General features: G+C 38.3%; 1 protein-coding gene across 1 annotated transcript in view; it reads right to left on the bottom strand.

Moving 5' to 3' along the window:
- The window catches only part of LOC124285512 (protocadherin Fat 1-like), a 196513-nt gene that overhangs the window by 66337 nt on the left and 103937 nt on the right, over positions 1-26239 (bottom strand). Inside the window, 1 exon segment of the mRNA XM_046721752.1 lies at positions 25101-25322. Within this exon segment, the coding sequence (XP_046577708.1) occupies positions 25101-25322 (222 nt within the window).

Raw genomic sequence — 26239 nt, 5'->3', positions numbered from 1 at the left:
ATGTCTAAATGACTTACCAATGTGAACTGACATATATATATATTTTTTCATTCAGTAAATTGAACCATTACATAGAAAGGTTTTTATTAGTATTTTATTGTTTGAAGCGGTAATAATGCATTACCTTACACTGTACATGTCAGTCATGTTTGTGCCAGATCAGTCAATACATTTTATTTATTAGGATTATTTCAAGGGGTTCGGGTTCGGGTTCGGGTTAGGGGTTAGGGTTAGGGTTAGGGTTAGGGACCTTATCCAATATATTAGGTACATGTCCGGTGTAATACGTGAGTACCATTTGTTGTTTTTCCATTTGCATTTTAATACTTTTTTCACACAAAAACGTCGAAAGTACACTATGAAATGGTTAAATGTAGAAATTTTGGGCTAATGGAAATTGTCCTGGAATTTGCACTCAAGCCTCTTTCACACGCAGCAACATTTGTTCAGTAATAATTTGAAGGCTAACTCACCCTCGTGCCATCACTACACATGCTCATGTCTCCCTCGTTCCTTAGTGCGATCAACATTATCCTTACAGTGTTCCCTACATCACTTTTCAGTCACAAAATCACCAATTTATATAAAAGCGCGGCTCATTCATATCTTGCATGCAAAAGCGCCAAATGGCATTGGGTCCATTCGGCAATTGTCCGTGAGATTAAAAGCTGTGGCGTCACAGGAATTACTCAATAAACTTGCACATTGTGCAACAGTGTGGATGTAGCTCAGTTGGTTAGCTGTCGAGCTAACAATCCAAAGGTTGCGGGTTCGCGTCCGACGGGTTCTAACAAACTCATTGCTTGTCTTAATGACACGTGACCTACGGCAGGGATCGTCCTCACGAGAAGTTGTGGTGCTGTATTTTAAAGGTGCTCCGCGTTATGGACTCATTTAAGTCATATTTGTCAATTAATTGCCAGACTTTTTGTTTTGAGATCCGATATGTACAGCAGGAAGTTAACAGTGACTTTTCAATCTGTCCCATACAGAAAATGTATCCAGCTATGTACTTAAAGTGCTAAGCCCCATGTTAATTATTATATTACATATGTACATAAAAAATACATTATACTACAAATAATAGCGATATATATTATCCCTGTTAAAATAACTGCTTAAAATATATTCTGATAATGGAATAGAAATTCGTTAAAAATATATTTTCGGATCGTTTTTCAACTGAATCACTGGTAGGGTGGAACAAAACGTGTACACAGCTGATTGCTGTTTCCAGCTTAGTTGAATAACAGGTAGCATAACATCAACAACAATTGAATTATCATGTCTATTTATGTTTGATTGCAAGTATCCTGTTTTCATTTACAAAGTTTCTTTGTCCACCTCCGACGATACAACATAGTTTTGACTGGACACAATACACATGGAAAACATGATTTTACTTGGCATTTATTCCGTGTTATGCATAACATGGGTGTCTCATGACACTGGAGGTCATCCATGGACCCTAAGACCCGCGATTATGGCGAGAATGCCTGTAGTTTCTTAACACTTTGGCTCACCTTGGTATTCGCTCTACACTTCAAAATGTTAAGACTGACAGCTTCTTTATCAAAATATGGTGCAGCACTGCTATTTAATAGTTCCTGATTAAATAATGATATGAACATTCCTACATAGTCTGTCTCAAAACCTGACAGTCCCTGAACCAATAATGATATGAACATTATTTTCCCTACTGCCTAGCCCTCTCTGCAATGCTAAAGCCCTAACTGAAGCAAGTCTAGATTTCCTCAGGTTCTGAATCCCTGGTCTCCCCGGGGCTCCTTTTCAATTTGAATGGGTTTGTTTATTACTATCAAAATTATATATATTCAGAGACTAAGCGTAATGTCCTTACAGAAACCTTCAAAATCAAAGTTAATATATCTACCCCATCTTTACTGCAATCAACAATCAAGAACATTAGCTGAGCATACAGTGTTGTAAATGTTTCATGAAAAAGAAATATTTTGTGATTGTTTTGTTCCCTTCATGATTACTTGTTTGGACACTTCAACTGTCTTTCTAATGAGAGTACAATCTCAGGTGTCCATAAAATAAAGTGAACAGAGGCTGTGGGTTTGATCTAAAACAGACAATGGGTACCCATTTTCTGTATCTTGATCAACAATAAACTTTTCTGGAATTTTATAAATTTTGTTTTGTTTTTCAACAATTTAATTCAAAATCTCTGACAGATACCCTGTACAACACCTGCTATATAGCTTTAAAACCAATTAGGAATTCTTTTGAATTTCACTTGGAAGGTATCACATCTAACAGATAGAGGACACCTCTTGCTAAGAAAATGTATTTTCATTTTATTTTTATCTTTTCAGTACATGTTTATACACAGAAAATAGCATGAAAGAGAAAACTAGATAGAGCTAGTGTTTATATACATAAATTAAAGGAAGTGCCAGTCTAGAAAGACTATTTTGATCTATGTGGTAGATACGTAGATCAATGCAGATGATAATTTTATGACATTAAGAGGTAACATTGCAAAAAATATCATTTTTTTGCAATACTGGTAATATAAGAAAATATATCATAGCTTTTGATTTTTGTATGTTAGCATCATTTAAGCATTTGTTTCAAGACATTATTTGCTAATGTATGAGTTTTGGCAATAATCATGAGTTTGTCATACCAATACACACCATTGTGTGACTGCTTCAGAATACTGTCACCTATACCTGCTTCTATATAATAGAGGTGGTGGTGCAGCCTTGTGTTTAAAGCATTTGCTTGTCATTTGAAGATCCAGGTTCCATTCCCCACATGGGAACAATGTGAGAAACCCATATTGAGTCTCTTCTGATATTGATATTGTTGGAATATTGCTAAACTCAGCATTAAATCCAACCCATTCTTAAACAGTACATAGCTTACATGGCAACAACATAAGGCACATACAATATGAGGAGGCCCTTGCAATCATATTCTTTGAGACTGAAAACAAACTTCACAGAAGTTTCAAATCTGAGAAAAATGTTTCTGGCCCTTTGTACGGATACAGCACTGTGTCTACTGCACAATGATGTATGCTGAAAGAAACCTTTGGTTCAAGTGAGCTAAAAAGTATACAATATGGAAGGAACACAAATCCAAACACTAGCAAGAAAAAGGTTGGAATTGAAGAGAAAAGTTAAACAATGAGAGAGAACAGAAAACTAAAAGATCATACATCTGAATGCTCCAGCAAAATCAGCACCAAAGTGTGGGTCATTGTCAAGATATCTTTAGGAATTTTTTGCCATATTTCTTTATTTGAGAAAGTAGTTCTCCACCTCCCACCCTAACATGTTTCTTAAGCCTCTGAAAACCCATAATACAAGGATATACAATGGACAATCTATATTTTATCTTCCAAACTAAATAACGCTGGGTAATCCTTACATGATTAATCTGAGCACAACAGCGGATTTGTTGATATGCTGTTTCCAATGATTATTGTGAGGGATGAATGTGTCTTGAATAAGTGCTCAAAAAAAGTAATAATTTTGGATAAAATGCATACTGTGCACAAAAAGAATAGCACATTTTGTTTTTAAGTGACACAACAGAACATACACCATTGTCCAGCATTGAAGTTAGTTATGTTGCAAGAACATTTCCATAGAATTCAACCTTCCCAACACAACACTGTGATAGAACTGAGACAGCATGTGTAAGGGGTGGTATTCCAGATTTAACGTTGTCACTCAAGACTCCACTCCTTATTGGGTATTTTAACAACGCACTTGTTGACATCATACAGGAACTCACATTGTTGTCCATACATTGCATGTTTCTCAATCTGTCAGGTGCAGTAACTTCAAAGATCAAAGATCAAAGATCCCAAGGTCTACATCTCCAGTCCAGTACATGTCAGAGGTTGCAACATCATCAGCACTATTGGTATATACATGAAAAAAATCCATGTGTCATCCCACAACTTACTGCACATTATTTGAATCAGGGGCATCAGGTGGTGTTGGGACAGTCAGCATTGGGATGAAAAACATTTGTTTTCTATCAGGTTGAGGTTCACTCCCGGGTTCCATGACTACACTTTGGAGATATCCGTATGAACATTTTATGGACGTCAATCTAGTGCAGTGAGTGAGGGAGTGAGTTTAGTTTAACGCTGCACTCACCAATATTCCAGCTATATGGCGGCGGTCTGTAAATAATCGAGTCTGGACCAGACAATCCAGTGATCAACAGTATGAGCATCGATCTGCGCAACTGGGAATTCTAATTCAACTTAGTATGTAACACGACTTCTGATAGGTCAATGCTATAAATTTCGGCCGTTATAATCAGCATATACGATCCTAATTTGAAAACCTATTCACCAAAACCTTTGAATGTATCCCTACACTATTGGGGTAACACTGTTTTTCAGGGCATTGTCATTTGCAGAAGCCCTAGGTCAGTTTAACTCCCCTATTCCGCTAAAATGGATGGAATTTGTGTTAAAAAAGATAAAACAGTATCATAAATTTTATTGTAAGATCAACCAAGTTACTTGCAACGGGCTGTTGACCCAAAACTGTTAGATCATGAAACAAGATTTATGACGCCATTATGGAGCATGACGTCACCTGCTGTGACGTCATTTGACAACAGAACAGATAGTGGCCCGTAGTTGAGGAATCACCGAGCAATTGTCCTTTGCAGCGGCCCGCTCATTTCTGATAACTATAGGGCGGTTTCATGATAATTCTGTCCATTTTAGCTATAACAATATACATTATTCATCATTATCAGATTTAATCTGAAAGGGAACTACTTTTTCTGGCGATGGAGTTCAAGGAGTGATATGATTTACCTTTGACGTAGAAACACTTTGACCTGGTTTAAATGATCAATTTCTTACACAAAAAAAAAAGCGTAAAACAAGTTGAATTAGAATGGGGATAACTATCCTGTTTGGGGGACGTATACCGGTGGTTATATAGCCGCAAATTAAACGTTATATCGGCTCCGCATATGTGCCCAAGTACAGTTATCTCCCTAACCGATGACATGTGTCAACCAAGTCAGCGAGCCTGACCACCCGATCCCGCTAGTCGCCTCTTACAACAAGCATGACATTCACGGGGCTTATGCCGCTTTTAGCAATATGCCAGCAATATCATGGTCAGGGACACCAGAAATGGGGCTTCACACATTGTACCCATGTGGAGAATCGAACCTGGGTCTTCGGCGTGACGAGCAAACGCTTTAAACCACTAGGCTACCCCACCACCCCCAATCTAGTACAGGACAATGAGCATGATATGGGACAGTATAACAATTACAAGCTAAAATGCACTCCATATCATCCATGGCCAACTCAGAGGTGAATACTCTTGAGACAACAGCAATGCACCACTCATGGTGCCATGTACACAATGTGCTGGGCAATATACAGCAAACCATTCATGTCATGCCTTTGCCAGAGCTCCATTGAACACATTTAGGATGTCACTGGCAGACATGTTTATCTACATCCAACTCCACCCACAATGGATAAACGATACAGCATGGTCACAATATGTATCATGATACACAGGTCATGTATAGCAATATGGATATTAACATCAAATGCTATAGAAACTTCTTAAAGGATGGTGTGCAAACTTCAAAATACTCCTGAGCAGTGTAAATGTTATCTGCCCATGAGTGACAGGACTGTAAGGCTATGGCGATGTCAAAGGTTAACCTTGGAATTTACTACTAGAATAAACATGTGTCTCATAGTAAATGTCCAACATCGTTTCACTACATATTTTGATGACTAAAGAGATTAATTTGATTGACATGTATGAAATTGGAAATTTTAATATAAATTGTATATTTATATACTTATCCTATCTCATGACTTGCACTTCTCTCTCTTGCTTCGACTTTTAGTGGAACGACTAAACTTTTTTCCATAGGCCTCCTTGTCCATCATTTGTCTGTGCACTCTGTGCTGCTCTCCTTAATTAGCTTCCTAGTTCCTAATAAAGTTTGCAGCATGCTCCACTAATTGCCACGTGACTACCTTGAATGATCATTCTCATCTTGGAGCCAACGTTGTAATCTGAGTAGTGGGGAGGCCGGGCAGGCATCCATCGAGTGAGATAGGATAAGTATATAAATATTATAATTTGTATTAAAATATCCAAATTATTAAACTTGTCCATCTCACGACTTGTACTTATCCCACGGTTGGACGGTGGGCGGCAGATAACCCTTCTGTCTGGACAGTGCAAACAGCTGGTCTTGGAGCTGTGTGGACTGATGACAACCGTAGATAGCGATGTACAAGGGAGGCCTGTTACGCATGCACACAACTCCTATGCTTGTAGTTGGTTCTCCAGAACCCCTTGGCTTACTAAGCACAATGACTCCCAGGGACATGGGTGCTCCTGAGCGATGTGGTGTTCGGCCGCAACCTTGTACAAGACAAGGGACGCAACTCGGCAAGGCCTTACACGATTTACAAGGTACCCCCGTAATTAAAGTCTTGTGACTAGAATCTGGCCAGCCACTGCTTCAAGAAGGTCCCCAGACACCAACCTAGGCGGGTGAAAGAGAAACACAACACTGCATCTCCAAGGTTTAACGTTCAGTTCCGGGCAGCATCAAATTGACCCTCACTCCTTTGCCTAAGCTTAGTCAAAGGATGTGCCCAGCAGAATGCAACGAAATCCACTGGAATTCAGGAGTGTCACACTTCACTGACGTAATTGCTCCATGGAGTAGAGGTCAGTAAGCGTGAATGTCGAATGCCTCTGCATCGTCATACTGATTGTGCCTCAGGTCCGTAGGGCCACGCTAGGTGGCCGTATTCCGATGCCTTGGTATGGAGGCCAAGTGAAGTAGTTCTTAAACCCATATAATGAGAACAAAAGGTTGAGATCCAGTTCAACTTTTATTCAGTATATACAAGGAAGTAGTAAAGCGAATGCGGCACCGTTCCTCATCTGTGTTGTTGGGCCGATGTAAGCTGCTGAGCCAGCACAAGAGGTCTGAACTGGTGTAGTCCCTGGACATCCGTGACAGACAGGTCTCGCAGGTAATGTGAAGAGAAGACTGGATCAGAACGCCAGAAGCAACCTTCCATGATAGCGGTCAAGGTGCAGTTGCTATGGAGGGCCATCGTCGAGGCTAGTGCACGAGTCTCATGAGGATTGGAAGCGTCTGGAGGAGGCAACCCTGCAAAGATGTAGGCTCGCAGGATCGTGGCACGCATCCAGAAGGCCAATGTGGTCTTGGAAACCTCAGTTCTTGAAGCGTTCGACAAGGGTATGAAGAGGCGCTTCCTTAGCTGTTGACGATCCTTGGAGGCAGCAAGGTAAACGTGTAGAACCCTAACAGGGCAGAGTGTCAAATCTTCATTATCATCAGGCCCAAGAAGGGTGGACAACGGGGGAATGGTAAACATCCGGTCTGGTTGCCCTGGTAGTTGGTTTTTCGCAATGAAGTCCCAGCGGAGACCCAGGAAAGCCTTGCCATGCTTCTTCCGCTCGAACCACACCCGATTGACATTGACCGCATGCAGTTCAGATATACGAGCAGCGGTAGCCAAAGCTACCAGGAAAAATGTCTTAAATGTCACTTGTTCGGAAGTCCTTGTCTTCTAAAGTATCATAATCTGTAGAAATCATATGACGAAGGACGACGGACAGATCCCAGGCCGGAGGTCTGAACTTCCTGGACTGGTCAGAGAGTCTATAGGAGCATAGTAGACTCTGCAACTCGGGAACAGTGGAAATCTTTGTGCCCGTTGTGGTAGCCAAAACCGAGTTGATGGCGGCTAAGTAGGTAGCTAACGTAGTACCCTTGAGTTTCTTAGAAGTACAGAGATGCTGGAGAAACTCAGCAACAACCTGAGCCAAGGTGGAAGTGGGCGATCATATTTTTTACCCCAGGAATGTGTCTGGCTCTGGCTACAATGATGAGTGAGTCGATGAGATGGAAGAACCTGATCGCCCATTGTAGTAGATTCGCCGAGCCTGTCGAGCCTAGATGTTATATACCAAACCACTGTTGAATTGTCTGATTGGATCAACAGACTGGTTGATTGTAGCTCTGTTGCCCAATGTGAGATGGCTTGAATTACAGGCTTGAATTCCAGCTCGTTTATATGAAGTACCCATTCGTCGGATGACCACAGCCCGGCCACTTGGTGGTCGAGGAAGTGAGCTCCCCAACCCATGAGGGATGCATCGACGAATAGGTGATGAATCAGTGCAAAGGGCATTAAAGTCCGGCGCAAACATTCCGTTCGTCGAGCCACCATTGAAGGACTAGACGAAGCGGTTCTGGAAGGCAAATTAGTTCCTTGGGGTTGTCGGCCTGAATTTAAATTTTAACTATTTTCTGAATTTATTATCTTCAGCATGATCATGTCAGCATAAAATAAGTCTACAACATTAACCCTGCACAGCATAGGGTCAGGGGAGTGGGGATGGTATCATTTTCACAGCCTGCCTGAAACATGAAACCCTGTATGAAACTATTCCCCTACTCACAGGCTTGTTTCTATGGAAACACACCTCCTCTGGCAACCTGACTGATACAGTGGGAAATTCAAATCTGTATTTAAAAATGAGAAAGGGATGGGAGGAACCACCACGGCCAGATCTGTTTCCTCTGCCATAACCTTGAGTGGATGCGCCACAAAAAACATTGCGTAACTCCAGATTGGTAGGGGTCAACTGTGCAGTTCACGCTGTTTTAATGAGTCCTGGAGCTGTGACTTCTGTATCTTTAACAGTTCAATCAAGACTTGAAAGTGGGTTTCTTTATCAACTTTATTAGATACTTCTTGGATGCTACCATTGAAGAGGGAGTCAGTAAACCAAGGCTGGCGAAACAGCTCTGTTTTGATCGGCATGGTGATCTAGATCAGGTTTGTGATGGTGATCTGGATCGTTGTGTTGATCTAGAATGATGTGGCGATCTGGATCGGCGATTAGGTGACGAAACCTGAAGTGTTGATTCATGATGAACGTGCCCCGGCGACGCTGTTGTAGCCAGCTCCATACGGTTCAATGAACTGTGGGGAGACAGTTAGCTGGTTGAACGAGGTTGGCCAGGCTCCAAACAAACTGAGACAGTCGAGGGGATATGTACCGATGATCTGGATGATGATAGTGTTGATGGGACAGGCAACGAAGAATTGTCGATCACAACCAACCGCGAGTGATCAGACGCTATGGAAGGAGGTGATTGATGCGTACGTAATAGGTGCCGAATGTCCTCAGATAAGTAAGAATCTGATGAAGCGTCCATAAAATCCTCAACCACAGACGTCGCTCTCTTGCGTGAAGGTACAATTTTCTGTCGCTGTAACTTGATAAACTTGGCGGGAGTGGGATCAGATTCTGTTAATTTCCTGTCCCTATCGGCAATTCTCTGGGAGCAAACACGAAGGTAGGCCTTAAAATCCTCACCTTTTAGTGAATTACACTTGCCACATCGTTTGTTCCAGTTACATTGTCCAATACAGTCACTGCAAGACGAGTGAGGGTCGAGGGACGAATAATTTGTCTTGCATTGAGCACAAACTTTCCTTTTCCTTGACTGATTATCAGTTTCCCCATGATGTTAGGGTGAAATAATGTCCCTAATATACAGCACGTCCACACAGTCGTGCGACAAGAAAGAGAATGATCATTCAAGGTAGTCACGTGGGCAATTAGTGGAGCATGCTGCAAGCTTTTTTAGGAACTAGGAAGCTAATTAAGGAGAGCAGCATGGGGTGCACAGGCGAACGGACAAGGAGGCCTATGGGAAAAAAAGCTTCAGTCGTTCCACTAAAAGTCGAAGCAAGAGAGAGAGGTGCAAGTCATGAGTTAGGATAAGTTTAAAAAAATTTAAATTTTAACTATTTTCTGAATTTATTATCTTCAGCATGATCATGTCAGCATAAAATAAGTCGACAACCTTAACCCTGCACAGCATGGGGTCAGGGATGGGGTCATTTTCACAGCCTGCCTGAAACATGAAACCCTGTATGAAACTATTCCCCTACTCACAGGCTTGTTTCTATGGAAACACACCTCCTCTGGCCACCTGACTGATACAGTGGGAAATTCAAATCTGTATTTAAAAATGAGAAATTTTATTTTCAAAATGTATGTTTTGTAGACTGTCTGCATCCATACAATTTGCTGTGATTTTTCATAACATACTTTTTTAAATTATAACTTAATATCAGCCTGAACCAGAAAAGTCAATCTTGTTATATTTTATGGAATGTACTTGAGCACTGCTTAGACAGCTTTGGCAAGGCAACATGGCCACACCCCATGTGTGTGTAGGTTGGAACCCCTGCCTTTAACTTTAAATATTTTTGTGGAGGTTCAAGGGAAAAAGCTAGCCAAACACACTAGTTTGTAGCTATTTTCTGTCATGATTTTCAGGTTTGGGGTGTCATAAGACAAATAGTAAGTATCATCGTGTACCTGTAACCAGAAAAACATTAATCATGTATCATATTATGACATTTAGACTCACGATGCACCACTGCATTAGTGCATCATTTCAGCTGTGCCACCGAACACTCTCAATGAACTCAGTGCTGCACTCACTCACTCACTGATGAGTGAGTGGTAGGGTCAATATGACATTAGGGAATTTGTCCATGTCTGGCAAACAATAGTGGTTTTAACTGATATTAGTCATATTGTCTTCAAATAAGGAAATTTTGAATTTGACCTCTTCAATGATCTAGTGTGCAACCATTTCATAACACCAACCTTTAGAACCAGTTACAGCTGACCACCTTCTCCCTTGTAGATAAGGTCATGTCCTTACATTTGTAAGTATCATATATAAGTGAGATGTCTCCAGTGATTCTCGATCTCCCCTATTATTTTGGCATCGTGTAATAAATTTTGTTGCGTCCATTGTCAATTTTTATGCGTATCGGACGTGAATTCCTGCAACCTGTAAATCCCTGATCACTGAAAAAGTCTATACTGTAGGTATGGACATTCTGTCAGATAAACTGGTGCACTATATAAACCTACTTCTCAATATCAGCTGTCATTATGAACACATTAGCTTTTGAAGATTTAAAAAAATGGCAACATTAGCAGTCCAAGAATAAATAAATCAGACCAATATTAGAAGGGATATGGCAGACAACAATTCACTATTGTGACTGAAATTTAAGGTTCTATGCATTACATGTACTTTGAAGTAATATGATGAACTTTTATAAAATGTGCTTTCAAAATGACAAGAATCACAACCTTGGTCCAAAGCTTAATTGTTTCTTAAATGCTCAACAGTGGTGACACCTTATCATAACAGAAGGACGAGAGTATCAACATTTCAGTGTCATAAAAGGGACATTGTATGTACACCCTATGTAAGACTGATATTTCTTATACAGGTTGATATTATTTTACAAAATATTATTTAAATTGAAAGAATGATGGTCATACTTCCCAAATCCTATTTATATGATTTGTAACAGTGCAAACAGAAACAGTTTGAAACTTTCAAAAGAGACAAAGGATGATCCGTTCTTTAGTAATTTTTATAGTTTATTACTTACTTAAATCTAGTTTAGGAGAACAAGTACCAGTTTCATTGATTTGTTAATAGTTTTGCTCTGAACTAACATTTGTAATACTTAACAGACTGAATTGCCTTGATGTTACTGATGACACATATAGACTAAGTGCTGAAATAGGAAAAATGGTTTATCTGTTAATTATTTTAAAATTCGTTACGTTACAACCAGTTGTGCTGTCTGCATTATATTTTTTCAAATGCCTATGAAAGACATACATGCTTGCAAACTTTCTGTATCAATTATACAACACATTTGATTTTGATTTATTAACCTTACTTAAGTGGATGCCAGTTTTTTGTTTTAGTTTCCTGGGCATAAAACACCTTACAAATGTTGACAATGACCCATATACCTCTACAGGCATCAGGAGTTTCTAAACTAAGACAAGTAACAAAAACTGTGCTTTCAAGTGCTATTCATACATGAAAGGCAAATGCATTGTGTCACATAATTGTGAACCTGGAAAGCAGACCAAGCATGGTGTCAGTGAGATGCTTTATTAGTAAGAAATCCAAACATAAGCCTTTTCCTGCCAGCAGAGCTTTTGCTTCACCTATTAATTGCAGTGAATGCTATTCAAAGCAGAGACAAAACCTCTTGAGACTGGCATCATCATTTTATGAAACAATAAAAGTGGAAAAAAAGCAAAAGCAAAGTGACTATTTAAGCCACCAATGGTTAATTTTGATCATTAAAAGTTGCAACCTAAAAGAAAGCACTCACCTGCATGATGAAAGAAATAAGCTTGCTAGCAAGAAAACTAAGAAAGACCACATTTAGGAAGTGTAATGAGAAATTTTACTTACATGGCCCTACTACATCCATTGCTGGGAGGGAAGGAGAGGATAGTGTGAAAGAAAACACCACTATTAGTCAGGTACAATCAAAATATTTATATCTATGATATGAATGATGCATGTCCATGCATTATCTAGTAATATGAAGATAGAACATGAACTGTATACAATGTACCAGTGTGCTTACATTGCAAAAAGTCACCTATTACCTAATTATAAAAATTTATAATTTCAACAAACATTCGACAAGATCTGTTTCAGAAAAAAACACACAATTTTTTCACAAAAAATGTACACAATATTTTACACTGAAAATGATAAACTAGGTTCTGTAGCTCACTAGATATAAAGTTGCCTAAGTTTTGTTTCAATTAATTCAGTAACATGAATGAAATTGGTTCTTTAGAGACACAGAAACTTAGCAACATTGTATGTACTGTTGTTTTTCAGATGTCACAGGATGTGAATTCTACATACAATTTACATGAATTTACTTACAATCTGATGTTCTCTTGACCCTCCATCAACGCAATGAATATACCGGTACTAGTGAGTGAGTGAGTAAGTAAGTGAATTATGGTTTTACACCGCTTTTAGCAACATTCAAGCAATATCACAGTGGAGGACACCATAAATGGGCTTCACACATTGTACCCATGTGGGAATTGATCCCAAGTCTTCAGCGGGATGAGCGGACACTTTAACGATGAGGCTACTCACCGCCCTTATACTGGCATAACTATCAGAAGGTAATAATATGAATTCTCAATCAAATTGCATCATAACCAGTTCATGATTACATATGACCAGTATAACTTCAAAACAGATTGCTATTACTATAGCTAGTAGATGAGCAAAACAAAGTCAATCACAAACAGAAGGATATAATGACAAATTGTACCCATGTGGGGAATCGAACCCTGGTCTTCGGTGTGACGAGCTAATGCTTTAACCACTGGGCTACACCGCCCCACATGAATGCTTAAAGGAGAATACGAACGAAAACAAAACTTTTGATACATTGTTAAGGATATTCTAAAAGTCACATTCCCTGATTAAAATTGAACAAAAATTTGTAAAATAGCAATAAAAACATAAAAGCATACTCTTATTTCCGCCTATTACGGAAACACCCGACAGTTAATGAGCAGAGGGGGTATCACGTGACATGACGTCATGAGTGCCTGTTGCTGATGGCTATCTCTTTGATTTTACCTCACAACTAAAGTGTCCGTGGATTCTGAAGCAGTAAAAGATGTTCCTGATGTCATTTCTGAAATGGATGTTAGACCGTATCAATACGATCCAATTTCACATCTTGCAAAACAATCTTCCACTGAAGATGAAGAAGAATCAAGTGAAACAGAGGCACCGCTTGAGGTCAAAATAAATTTTAAAATAGACCATATCATTTAACAAGATTATTATTTGTCAGAAAAATGTCTAACAGTTCCAGCCAGCACACTCACCCCTATAAATATATGACCAGTCACTAAGAATTATTTTAAAAAAAATGTGATTACAGTTCATTTTGTGTCAAATGGGCGACTGTCTGGTGTCTGGGATTTAAAAACAAAATAATTATGCTTCAGACGAGGGAAAATAAAAATTATCTGCTTAAAAAATTACACTGGAATTGTTTTGTTGAAAAAATTAGGATCCTAGTTCTCATCAATAATGTATCAAATCTCGATACAAGATCCCAGCCTGGTTGAGCAGAGGTAATATTCGCGACGCAGATAAGTTATTCCCCGAAAACTGGTGAATTATGTTTCCACATTGTTTGGTTATGGAAATAGTTATGGTACTCGGTCATAGCCTTAGAATGACATCTTGTCAGCCAACGAGAATACTGAACAACTTTCACGGCACACACTACTGACAAATAGCGAGTCTGATGCCGACGTGCGTAATTGGACAAAATGGAAAACAATGAAAGCAACAAGTACTTCATGATTTGCCGTTGTATTCGGCAATGTTTCGAGTTGACTGCATCATTTAGGGCTCCAAACCGAAAAGAATGTTATAGCAAATCATTTTCAAGCTCATGTGAAATCACTTACTGATTTTGATAATATATATCTCATGTGTACCAGTCGAACTGCCCCAGCGAATTTGGTCAGGCACTTTTATGTGCAAATTTAATGTGATATTATGTTCTTCACATAAAAGGTTTAGGAAGTAATATTTCTGATAAATGTTTCATCCATCCACTGTTATTCTGGCCCATTTCGAGTTCGAAGTCCCGGAGCATTCCTCTCACATGAACTTTGATACAATGTCTTAAACTGAACCTTTGACATTTCAGAAACAACGCATTACCTGCATCCAGGCCCTGTAAAAGCACAAGGAATTGTGGAACTCAATCACTTTGAGATAATGGCAACGTTTTCGGGCTACCGGAAGTGTTGCTGATCGTCCGCGACCTGGTGCACCACCTGTGATAACAGCTCGACAAAACCGCAACATCCGAGTTTCACACTTGCGAAATCGGTTCCAAACAGCTGATGATTAGGCAAGGAGGACAATTGGGACAAGTCAACGTCATTTCAGCTCCCAAAAGGTGCAAGGACGCCTTGCTGCCTTCAACATCCGGTGTCGTCACCCGTACCGTGGTCCAACCTTATTGCATCGCCACAGACTTGCCAGACAGCGATGGGCAGCAAATGGGGCCAATCTTGTCATTTTTTCAGATGAATCCAGGTTTAACTTATCCTTTGCAGATGGACGTCAAAAGATTTATCGACGTAAAGGAGAAAGACTTGCGCCAAACTGTGTCCTTGAACATGATCGTTTTGGAGGGGGTGGTATCATGATCAGAACACAGACCATCAGAGGCTGCAGACCATCCAACAGCTGTTCCTGAGAAATGTGTGTCTTTCAATGCCCCAAAGACTGCGAGCATGTCTTGCAGCGCACGGTGGACACACACGATATTGACTGCAAGTGACCCCTCCTTTGTTTGATGTCGTTGTTGCGTCACTGATGTTGTTGACTGGACATTTTCAGATGAAATTATTCACAGATGTTCACTTAAAACATATCTGCCAGTTAGGTTTATATATGTTGAAATTAGTGTGAGTAAAGAAAGTATGAATGTCAAATTGTGTTTTTAATGGCTTACAGTATATGTATATACTTATATATGAAGAACATAATATCAAAGTTGACAAAACTATGCATTTATAGCCTATATTTATTCATTTTAAATACATTGGGGCGTTTTGACTACCCCACTAGGGCAATTTGACCAAATTTGCTGGGTCATTTTGTAGCGGGGGCAATTCAACTGGCAACCGGACTTGATTTAATTTATGTTAACAATACCACTGACAGTAAGTTGTTACAGGGAATGATGGAGTATAAATGAATCTCGTGGATTCTTTTTCCTTCTTCAGCCTAGCTTGGGGATTTCCATACCCCATGCGTGCATGTCTCTTTCATATGCGTCCGACTCGGAATGATCAGCGCATTTCTCCTGACGAAATCTGTCATTTCACTTGGAAAATGGAAGAAATGGTGGTTCTTTCCCATGTTCGATGATGCCGTGCATCCCCAGCCAACGCAATATACCATCGTACCATTTAAAAAAACGACAGAAACAATACGATTTGTACTACTGTAGCTTTCTTTGGTCTTTGGCAATATGGCGGACTCCAGGCACATTTGACGTCCTACGACTCTTTTAACCATTACATATGAAAGGTCAAACACCAAATTTATTCTTTAAAACTTGTGGTTAGGTTCCAGTGAAATATGCATAATGGCCAAAGCTGAAATTTACAGAAACTGTTTTCGTGATTTAAAACATAATTATACATAATTTTTAATTGAAAATTTGGGAATATGTTTCTGATGACTTTATCTTTCAGCAAGCAAATTATTGCAATTCACTCAGATTCTCCTTTAAGGTTAACAAGTCACAATACTGTGATTGGAACAACAGTTTAAGATCTTTTCAAAGTGAAAGTAAATCTACATACATAAACACTACCTTTTGACAAATCCGGCTGTGTGAGATAAAAGTAATTAATCAATCAGCGTGTTATCGGTTAATCATCACAATGGACAATTTGGATCAGTCATTGTACAAATAGGGCCCAACTAACACCAATATTGAAATTCAAGTTGTAACTTCGGAAACTATATTGAATATAGCTGTCCGCCACATACAAGCCTTGCTAAAATGCTATTCCAATGTTGAAAGTCACTGTTTTCATGAAATCATCAATTGTTCCCTAAATTAAGTTATGGAAATTTAAGATAAAGTGAAAGTCAGCTATTGAAATTCGTAAGCTATCGATTATATTGAAGCTAAGTCTAATTTCAAAATGGGCATTTGAAAAGTGTCCTTAGTAATACAATATCATCGTACACTAATTTGCATAAAGCCATGGTCTGTTCCAAATAAGTCGCTTTGGACCGCATTGCTCATTTCAGCACTAATCTCTCCTCAGTAAAGTCCTTTTTCTACATTTCCTATCTCCCTACCACTGAGACTGTACTTAGGACGAACTTAGTTTAACAGATATTTCACACTTTCACACATAAACTACATAAATTGTAGATATAAATGCAAAAAAACCCAGTTTTTTTTCTATTTCAGATAGTACTTTAGTTGACAATTGCCCTACCACATGCCCAGAACTCGGAAACAGGAAATACTAGAGAAAACCGTACGAGGTACGAATGATTATGTGAAATATGTCCCGAGTGAAATTAATGTTCACTGTCCTGAGCATTAGTGAGGTACTTAAACATTAATTTCACGAGGGACACTTTCCCGTAATCACCCGCACCCTATTTATTACCCATTCTGTAATTAAACCGAGGAACCAGTATTTATGAACGCAAAGCTGAATCTTCTTATATAAGAGTTTACAACTAAATCAGCTGATATGTATGAATGCATAACTGATCTGTATGAATGCATAGTGTGGAATAACTGTTGATGGATGTTTTTGTGCCCCGACACTTCCATGGTCTGATGAGCTGGAACACCTTTGTTGGCCCAAAGACGTCTTTGGTCGGACAAAGTTTGAATCATATGGTTGGGCTATGGTTTGTCAACCGTTTGTCATTAGAAAGCCCTGCTTTACTTGCCATTGTTTTCATATTGTTAATCAAGCATGCAATAAAGAGTTAAACAAGAAGACAAAGTCATCAATATCCCCAGCAATGGCAAAATACTCTTCATGATTATGTCTACGAGTTATGATTATGTCAAATGGTGACATATATAGAAAGGTGTGTATACAGAAAAGTGGAAGGAGAGCATTGAAAGGTTTTGAAAGTTCTGCTCCAGAAAGAAAAGAGCACTATCACCAATTTCAGTCAAAGTCGACCTTTTTGCCATGGAAATGCCAAAAATATTTAATTCAGAATTCAAAAACTACCAAAAGGCACCAGTACACCACCAGATCTATCTATGTGCCAAGTTTGGGGAAGAAATATTGAACGGTTTTAGAGTTCTGCTCCGGAAAAGACAAATGTGCACGGACGGACGCACGCACGCACGCACGGACGGAGTCCATTTTAATACCCCCAGCAAAACGCGTTGCGGGAGATAATTAGCTTCAAAATCGAATCCTGTATGTTTTTTGTTTGTTTTATTTTAAAATCTTGAATCATTGTGATTAAAGCATGGTCATTTCCTCAATGAATCTATGATATATTATGAATGAACGTAGTGATGTGAAAGTAGTTCTGGCATCCAATGAAAATGTACAAATATACGACTGACCAATCAATGTCAAGAATCACTAAACTGAAAACTGTGCAAATATCAAAAAGATATTACACAGGTTCTCCCCACACATTTGGGCAATAGTATCTCCAAATAAATATAAACCAAATATGAGGACTTCCTGTCTTATACTATCACTACGGCTTAGGAAGTACAACTGCCAATGCAATGTAGTGACAAAACAGAAAATCTCACAAGTCTAACTACATTGATAACAAGTTATTACCATGAGTACTTCAAACTTAGATTCCGATCATAAATGCTAACATCGTTTGTGGGGAAGCTTTAGGGACATGACAACAAAATGACTGTAACCTTCAACTTCATTCAATAACATCAAAACATTATTTTGCAAACTAGGGTAGTATGAAAAATGTTAGGGTTTCCAAATCACAGTACCAATATTTCCTGAAAGATACTATTTACAACCCATGTTATGAATGAACAACTTTAAAAGCCATACTTTTGAGTCTTAACTGATCATCAGCAAATCTGAAACGACATGAAATTTGAACCACATTACAAATTTGATCCTGTCCAAATGATGATTTTTGATCAAATTCCATAAATATGGTTGTCATGTACACTAGATGCCTAGGGCCTTGGCCTCAAGTTCAACAACAAAGTACATTCAGATATATTTGAATAATAGATCTAGAAGCATTTGACTGGGACCAAATAACCAACATGCACAGAGCTGTCGCCACAAGAAAAAAGTATGATAGTGCTGAATGTGGTATCTGGAGCTCTATAATGTGATGTCAGAGTATCATAAACAAACAAATTGGATTTTACTGCTGTCAGCATGTTTAATGGAATGCCTTGCATGTCTTTATCAGAAATGAACGTGAGAGTATTTTTTATTGAACAGTTGCTCTTGTAACTAGTTATTGTGTTTGTTGTGTAACGGAAAACTCTGCATTATTCCAACTATATGGCAGTTTGTAAATAATCGAGTCTGGACCAGACAATCCAGTAGTCAACGTCATGAGCATCGATCTAGGAAATTGGAATATGATGACATATGTCAACCAAATTAGTGAGCCTGACCACCCGATCCTGTTAGTCGCCTCTTAGGACAAGCATGGATTACTGAAGACCATATCTAAATTTAAACATGTTTGATGAGCTGATATTCTGGAATTAAACGTACACAATATTCTAATGGATACTTAGAAGACCTCTTTAAAGATTATTCCTAAAAAAAATATGTTGTGGTTCCGATTACCCGACTGACCCTTGAATTCTGGTGCCGACCCAATTCTTTTTAAGCGGACTGAATAAAATAAGCTTTGAGATACTATTGTTATTTTCCCAGTGACAACAGATATCGGTAATTCTGATAGAGAAAGTCGATATGATGGCTGCAAGCTTGATTGAAAAAACAATTACACATTGATACATGTGTTATTAGTTTGTTCTTTCCTTCCCCAAAAATATGTACAAAAAACAATTTAAATTCCTACCTACCTACTCTAAAGAGGTGTAATCGGAACCACAACATTTTTATTTGGTCTTATTGTGTGAAAAGGTTTATTTTCCAAGAGTCGATGATAGGAAAAAGTATTCCTCTTTTCAACTGAACAGAATCACACATTCTTCAATGCCAAGGAGGATGTAAAATAACTTGCCAACATTTGGTAAGTAATTGGTCATGAGACATGTTATCTGGCATAAACCTAAACCGAAACACCTTTAACCTGTTAACCTACTGTAACCTTTGGCAGTTCAACACTGTCAACACTGTTTAACTCTCCTTTCCCCATTCATTAAAATGATGTCCCAACATCAACATGATCTACATTGTGTAAACCATGTTTGTCATGACTTGTATAAACACTTGTAAAAAACTGCCACTTTTGATTATCTGATTATCTAAATTCCAAATTTATGCTATTGGGGTAAAACATGTATATTTTGGTCCTAGGTTTATGTAATTGATAGCTGCTTAAGTTGCATTTTAAGATAGAAGTGATTTAAGATGTGAAATCTCTTTAGTAAATTGTTGCAAAGCAGACAAATTCCAGTTAAAACATAAAGCAGTCTCCCATACTGAAAATTCATATCTATTATGATATATATAGGTTATCACGCGAGTGTGTTTTGGGATGGTTAATATCCTGCATTATGAATAAACATTGTATTTAGCGAGCCTTGGCGAGCTAAATACATAGTGTTTATTCATGATGCAGGATATTAACCATCCCAAAACACACGAGTGTGATAACCTTTTTATCATACAATGTCATTCTTACTTTATAATTTAAAAAAATGCGATTTAATTTGCCACAAATCATGAACCTAAACTTCGTGGAATGTATCCACATATCTATGATGTCACAAATATGTGCGTAGTAATACTTGACGTCACAAGCTCGGTGACGCAAATTTTCTACTGATCACGTCATCTAGTTCCTGTCAGTTGTTATGTTAAAGTACGTATTGTTGTCAACAAATCTTAGCTTACGTTTGAAAAATAACAACAAACTCGCGTGGAACTTCAGAAACCTTGAGTTAACCTTTTGAACAACAAATACACTTTAATATTCTCGTGACATTGTGCATCTGGATTCCTAATGCCGTTCTCTCGCTGACACTGACACGAGGTTGATGTTGGTATCTTCGTAAACCTATGAATTTCTATTTTCGCTTTGTAATCTACTCCATCTATCATAACCAGACATGAATTTTCTGGGATCAAAGCACTGATACAGTACCGTAACCACGGCCGTCAATCCGGACAAGACCGCGAACCATTGACGCCATTGTTTGCTTTACACTGTGAAAGTAGTACCTAAAATTTGCATATGACCTCTCTAATTTGCATCGATATCCGTATATGGCCCCAACTGATACCGAAAATATCTGTTGGCTTTATCCTGCCGAGAACACTATCCATTGTATGATAAATATGTATATATACATTAGTGGTGGTCCGATTATTTGAAATAATTGAAAATTGGTTGCAATGACAAAACAACCAAGCAATCGATCATGTTTTCTCATAATCGAACACAAACAATTTTGGACCACTTGTTTGCAATAACAATATTTTTCAAAAGGTTGATTTTGTCTCGACATTGCATAAGCACTACAAGCTCGTTCCAAGTCATGATTAAGTTTATCTTAACAACTCCAGGAAATGTATGTTCCTAACACACTAGTCATCCTTTAAAGATGTGAAATTTGCAAATGCATTTTGTGCAATTTGCGAAAAGAACCGAGAGAACTACATGTTTTTTTTTTATTTTTTGTGCATTAACAAACATAACCAGGAAAATTTGATAAATGACTCTAACCAATTATTTTCGATGATTGATCGATCGGTTGTAATGAACCAATAATCAATTATAATATTTACACCAATTCCCAACACTAATATACATACATATATGACTGGTAGTAGTTGTCGTAAATGAAGCCTGATACCATCAAACACATATCATCTCATCCCACTGTCAGTAGCTCCTTGGGCTTTCAGTCAGGTGAACTGACAAAGCCTGGCCTTATCACATATAATCTCCTTAGGTGGCTTTACCCACACAGACTGGCAACCAAATATGGACACTCAGCTGACATATAAACTCATTTCAGCCTTTGGCCAAAGTGAGTGAGATGAGAATATTCTGTACAACTTAATACTGTTTCAAAATAAAACATCACAGTATCCATGAAATATTCAATGTTAAGAATATCAATATAATATTTTGAAATTCATTATCAAAGATTATTGAAGAAAAATCCGAAATCAAAATATTGCAAACTATGAAGAGAGGTAACTCATTCAGCAAGGCTACAAGCTTGTTTAATACTACAAAAGCAAGAAGTGTTTCACAGCACAAGAACATCAAGCCCAACACCATGGCATAGAAAGAGAATGTCAATCAATCATACAAGAGACAACAAAAAGTGACAAGTGAATACTGACAGTTACAGGTTATTGATTCCTTATGGTTCTTGAAAGTAACATTAGAATATTTCCAATAATTCTATTGGAGATACTGCATTTTGTTTAAAAAGAGGACATAAAAGAAAAGTGACAGGGGCTTTCTCAATGGATCACTCAAGCAATAAATAAGACAAAACATTGGGAGAAACTCAAACCAATATCACTATTGTCCGATAAAGACATTTGAATTTAAGCATGGTTGAAATGACTCGCTGATACTGGAATTAAGCATGGGAACAATTAAGAGATCTTGATGGACAGGAGAGATAGTTCTATGATTTTGAATGTCTGTGTTATTGTGATGAATGCTTCAGTGTAAATATTAGCACTGTTATAAAAAAAGTGATGTACATAGGGGTTGGCGATAATACCGGTTAACCGGTTTATTGCAATTCGAACTTCACAATACGATATATTGCGGTACACTGCTCAAACAGGTCACCCTGATACGATCAGCAATTTTCGTGACTATGGTCAGTAATTTTCATGATGTAGTCAAAAATACTAATAACATTTGTATTCCCTCGATATTATTATACATCAATAGTTTTGAGTGTTTATTGGTCATATAATTACAATTGTGTAACTTTTAAACAATATAAGTAAAAATAAATTAAATAGATTTGTACCGGCACTCGTAGGGATAAACAAATCAAAATGGCGAACACTGCTGCAGACGCTTTTTCTCGAGTTCCAAACTTTAGAGCGAAGCCTTCAATTTGGAAACATTTTCATTTGATCTTTCGTAGAATCACATCTGAGTCCTGACAGCGGCCAGTGGCATTGTTTCAAAAAAAAAGGAAACTGTAATTTCATTACCTTAACCCATTTGTTACACTTTCACAATATATTGCAATACGCCAACACATATCACAATATATCCCAATATGAAAGTTTTGACAATACCCAACCTTAGATGTACAGAGACATGAAGTAGAAAGGTTATGTACATATGGATAAGTGATGATTATGAGAAATTATGATTAATCTCCTCAATAAAGAAGTTATATATCCAAGGAAGTATCTCTTCACTGTAACCTTGACCTTTAACATTGGTAATTTACAACCTTTTTCAATCTTTGCAATAATAAAAGGATGCAATCTCCAAATCTGAGAGCACTAGCATAAATCCAAAGTATTTCTGGCTATGACCCAGGGGATGATGACCTTTACAGGGCCTATCAATGATCCCCAAAATATATTCTCTGGGTTATGACGAGATAAACAAGATACAATATTCCTGATATATCCTTGCACAAGTGTGGATCCTATAAAGGAGCTATGAAAGTGAAAAATAAAAACAAAACAAAAAAACAACTGGAGTTTGCAGGATGTCCATGTCTAGTATGATTCCAAAACAAAGGATAGAGGAACGGCTGTCAAATGGAAAACAAGGCCTCAAAGAACACCTACAAACTGGCTTAAAGAGCATTGTTCTTGAAGGCTTCTACAGGGTTTGTGCTATGCACAGTTCTACCACACACAGGGATACTGAGTATATGATGTCATGTAATCTGGAAACATTATTTACAAGGCCACAGTCATTAAGTTTGGTGTATTAATCCTTCGAAGAAGTTATTACCAGTTTTCTTTTTCAAGCGCAACTGATACAATCAATATGATAAATATGGGGAATGTAGTATCAGTATACTTGATGATGATGAAAAATTGGTATAAGAGTAATGGCAAAAGTGATAGTTGAGCTCAAATTTTTTTCCAAACACCAAAGCTCTAATGTAATTATTTCCAGCTGTGCAGTGCGCCTAACATGAACTCCTTTATGTTCAGGTAATGCTGTGTCACTTTTTAATGCAAGCATTAAATTTTCACATTTCTCACATTGATTTATCATTGCCAGTGCTAAGATGCACATAATATAGAAGACAAAACAATACTAATACAAATAAACAAAAAAAAGAAACTGTGCACACAGGAAATGCCTTCAGAATTGGAATACAACACAGCAAAGTCGAAATGATGTAGACACTTTAGAAGCTGAAGTATCGGGACCACAAGAAACTGTCAAAAGAACATGAACAATATCCGTAACGATGATGTCAGAAGTTCAAAATCGAGTAGGGGGTCACACGACAAAGTCACAAAGTCAATAACGGGTATGACCACCACATGCGTGAAGCACAGCAGTGCATCGACAACGCATAGAGGCTAGCAAATGAGCATTGAAGGCCTGGGGAATGGCCGGGGGCCTGGTCACTGCTGTCTGGAACCTGTATCTGAGATGAGTCACCCGAATCCACCTGTCCTGTCTTGGCGTCGTTACGTCGGGAACGCCCATAACGCCTGACCCATGCATATATATCGTGTTACGATGGCATTGGAAATGTGCTGCCACCTGTTGTTGGCTCATTCCTGCTCGAACCATTCCAATGGCTTCATGATGTTGAGCAGATGTTAATCTTGGCATGATGTGCATGTGACTTCTCATGAGGATTTGTGAACGTTTGAATGACCAAAGATCAAGCTTTCGACAGTGACAGCAATTTCCGAGTTTCACATGATGTGTGCAGCTGTACGGGCTGCACGTGTGCAGTAACATATTGCAAGGCCATAGGCCACCGTCAATGATGTCACGTCGCCTGGCACGTGCATAAGCATTTGATTGTCTCCAATACTTGCTATGTTCACAAATGTATTTATGTATAAATACGCTGTGTGCCTATATTTATATTTTCTGTGTGCACAGTTTCTTTATGTGGCCAGTATATTATGCTAACCCAATCGACACAAGCATGAAAAATACTTTCATTCCTTGACCAACCATCTCCAAGAACTGTTTGATTGGCATTTTAGAAGCTGGTATGTGACAGGAAAGGCAGGATATTTTATGATTGACTACTTATTTATTCTATCATGATATGATATTTTGGAATTGATCCTTATACCACTGTCATAGAAGAGTGACTTGTTGGACAACAGCATCAGAAAGAAATTATCATCCACAAAATACCTTGCCTTTACTGCAACCATTGCCAAGTTACACAAGAAGCAGTGAGAAGCACAGCAAACAAACGAACAACAGAACCGTCTTACCTGTGTCAAAATTGACAGCAAAGTCACCATATTTGTCTCCCCCACTGATGGAATATATTATTTTGTGATTCTGTGGACTGAGGGCCTGGATGTTGATGACAGGAGTGTGCACGGCGATTTTCTCAAACACACTCACGTTGTACACTTGCTTATCAAAAACAGGACTGTTGCGATCAACTACATGTATTGAGACAATTGCTTCACATCTCTGGGGCTTGTGACCTGTATGGAGAGTAAGTAGAAAATATCAGGAACATGACATCAGTTTTACAAGAAAACATGAACAATAATGATACATCATGCTGACCACAATGGGTGTAGTTCAAAAGCTAAAAAATAGCAGTGTAACTTTGCCAGAAGTATTTCTTCAGTTGTAAGAAGCATTGTTATTGGATGAAGATTGGTTTCTAATGATGTTTTTTGCCACAGTCTGCAATATGGATCATGACTGGTCAAAACAAAGAATGTGACCTAAGGCAGCCAATCATATTACAGCAATGGACACAGTCATAATATCTGATAACGTTTCGAATAATAATGTAATTTTTAGAGTAAAATTGATATTTTATACTTATCCTGACTCATGCTCTTTTGCTTGTCTTCTTCTTCTTGCGAACATAGTGGAACACTTGTATCTCCCTAATTGAAGCTCCCTTCAAAGTAAAATCACTAATTAGTACTCACCACGAGTTACCTCCCTTACACAAGCTCGGGAACGAGGGCGCCACCTCCACCCATGTGCCTCACTCTCTCCTCATATGCTGAGCCCAACATTTGAATTTACAGGGAAATCCAAAGTGTTATGTGGGGAGGATGGGAGGGCTGACCTCATGAGTCAGGATAAGTATAAAATATCAATTTTACTCTACAAATTACATATTTTTCCTTATCCTGACTCATGCTCTTTTGCTTGTAATATCCGACGGAACGGAGGTGGGAATATATAATACTTTGGATTTTTTATAATTAGTGATTTGAACTGTGATGATTGTAATAATCCTATGGGAACTTCATAAAGGCACTGAACTGATGAATTCCTGCTGCTAACTTATCAGCTGCCATATAAAGGTTATTACAATGTACTTATTATGATAAAGTATATATAACATTAATACAATGCTTAAGACTAATAGACTTAA

This window comes from Haliotis rubra, unplaced genomic scaffold, assembly GCF_003918875.1.
Source record: "Haliotis rubra isolate DU_JTF1 unplaced genomic scaffold, ASM391887v1 Scf361, whole genome shotgun sequence".
In the NCBI taxonomy this organism is placed as follows: domain Eukaryota; kingdom Metazoa; phylum Mollusca; class Gastropoda; order Lepetellida; family Haliotidae; genus Haliotis; species Haliotis rubra.
This window is presented reverse-complemented; position numbering and strand designations above follow the sequence as displayed.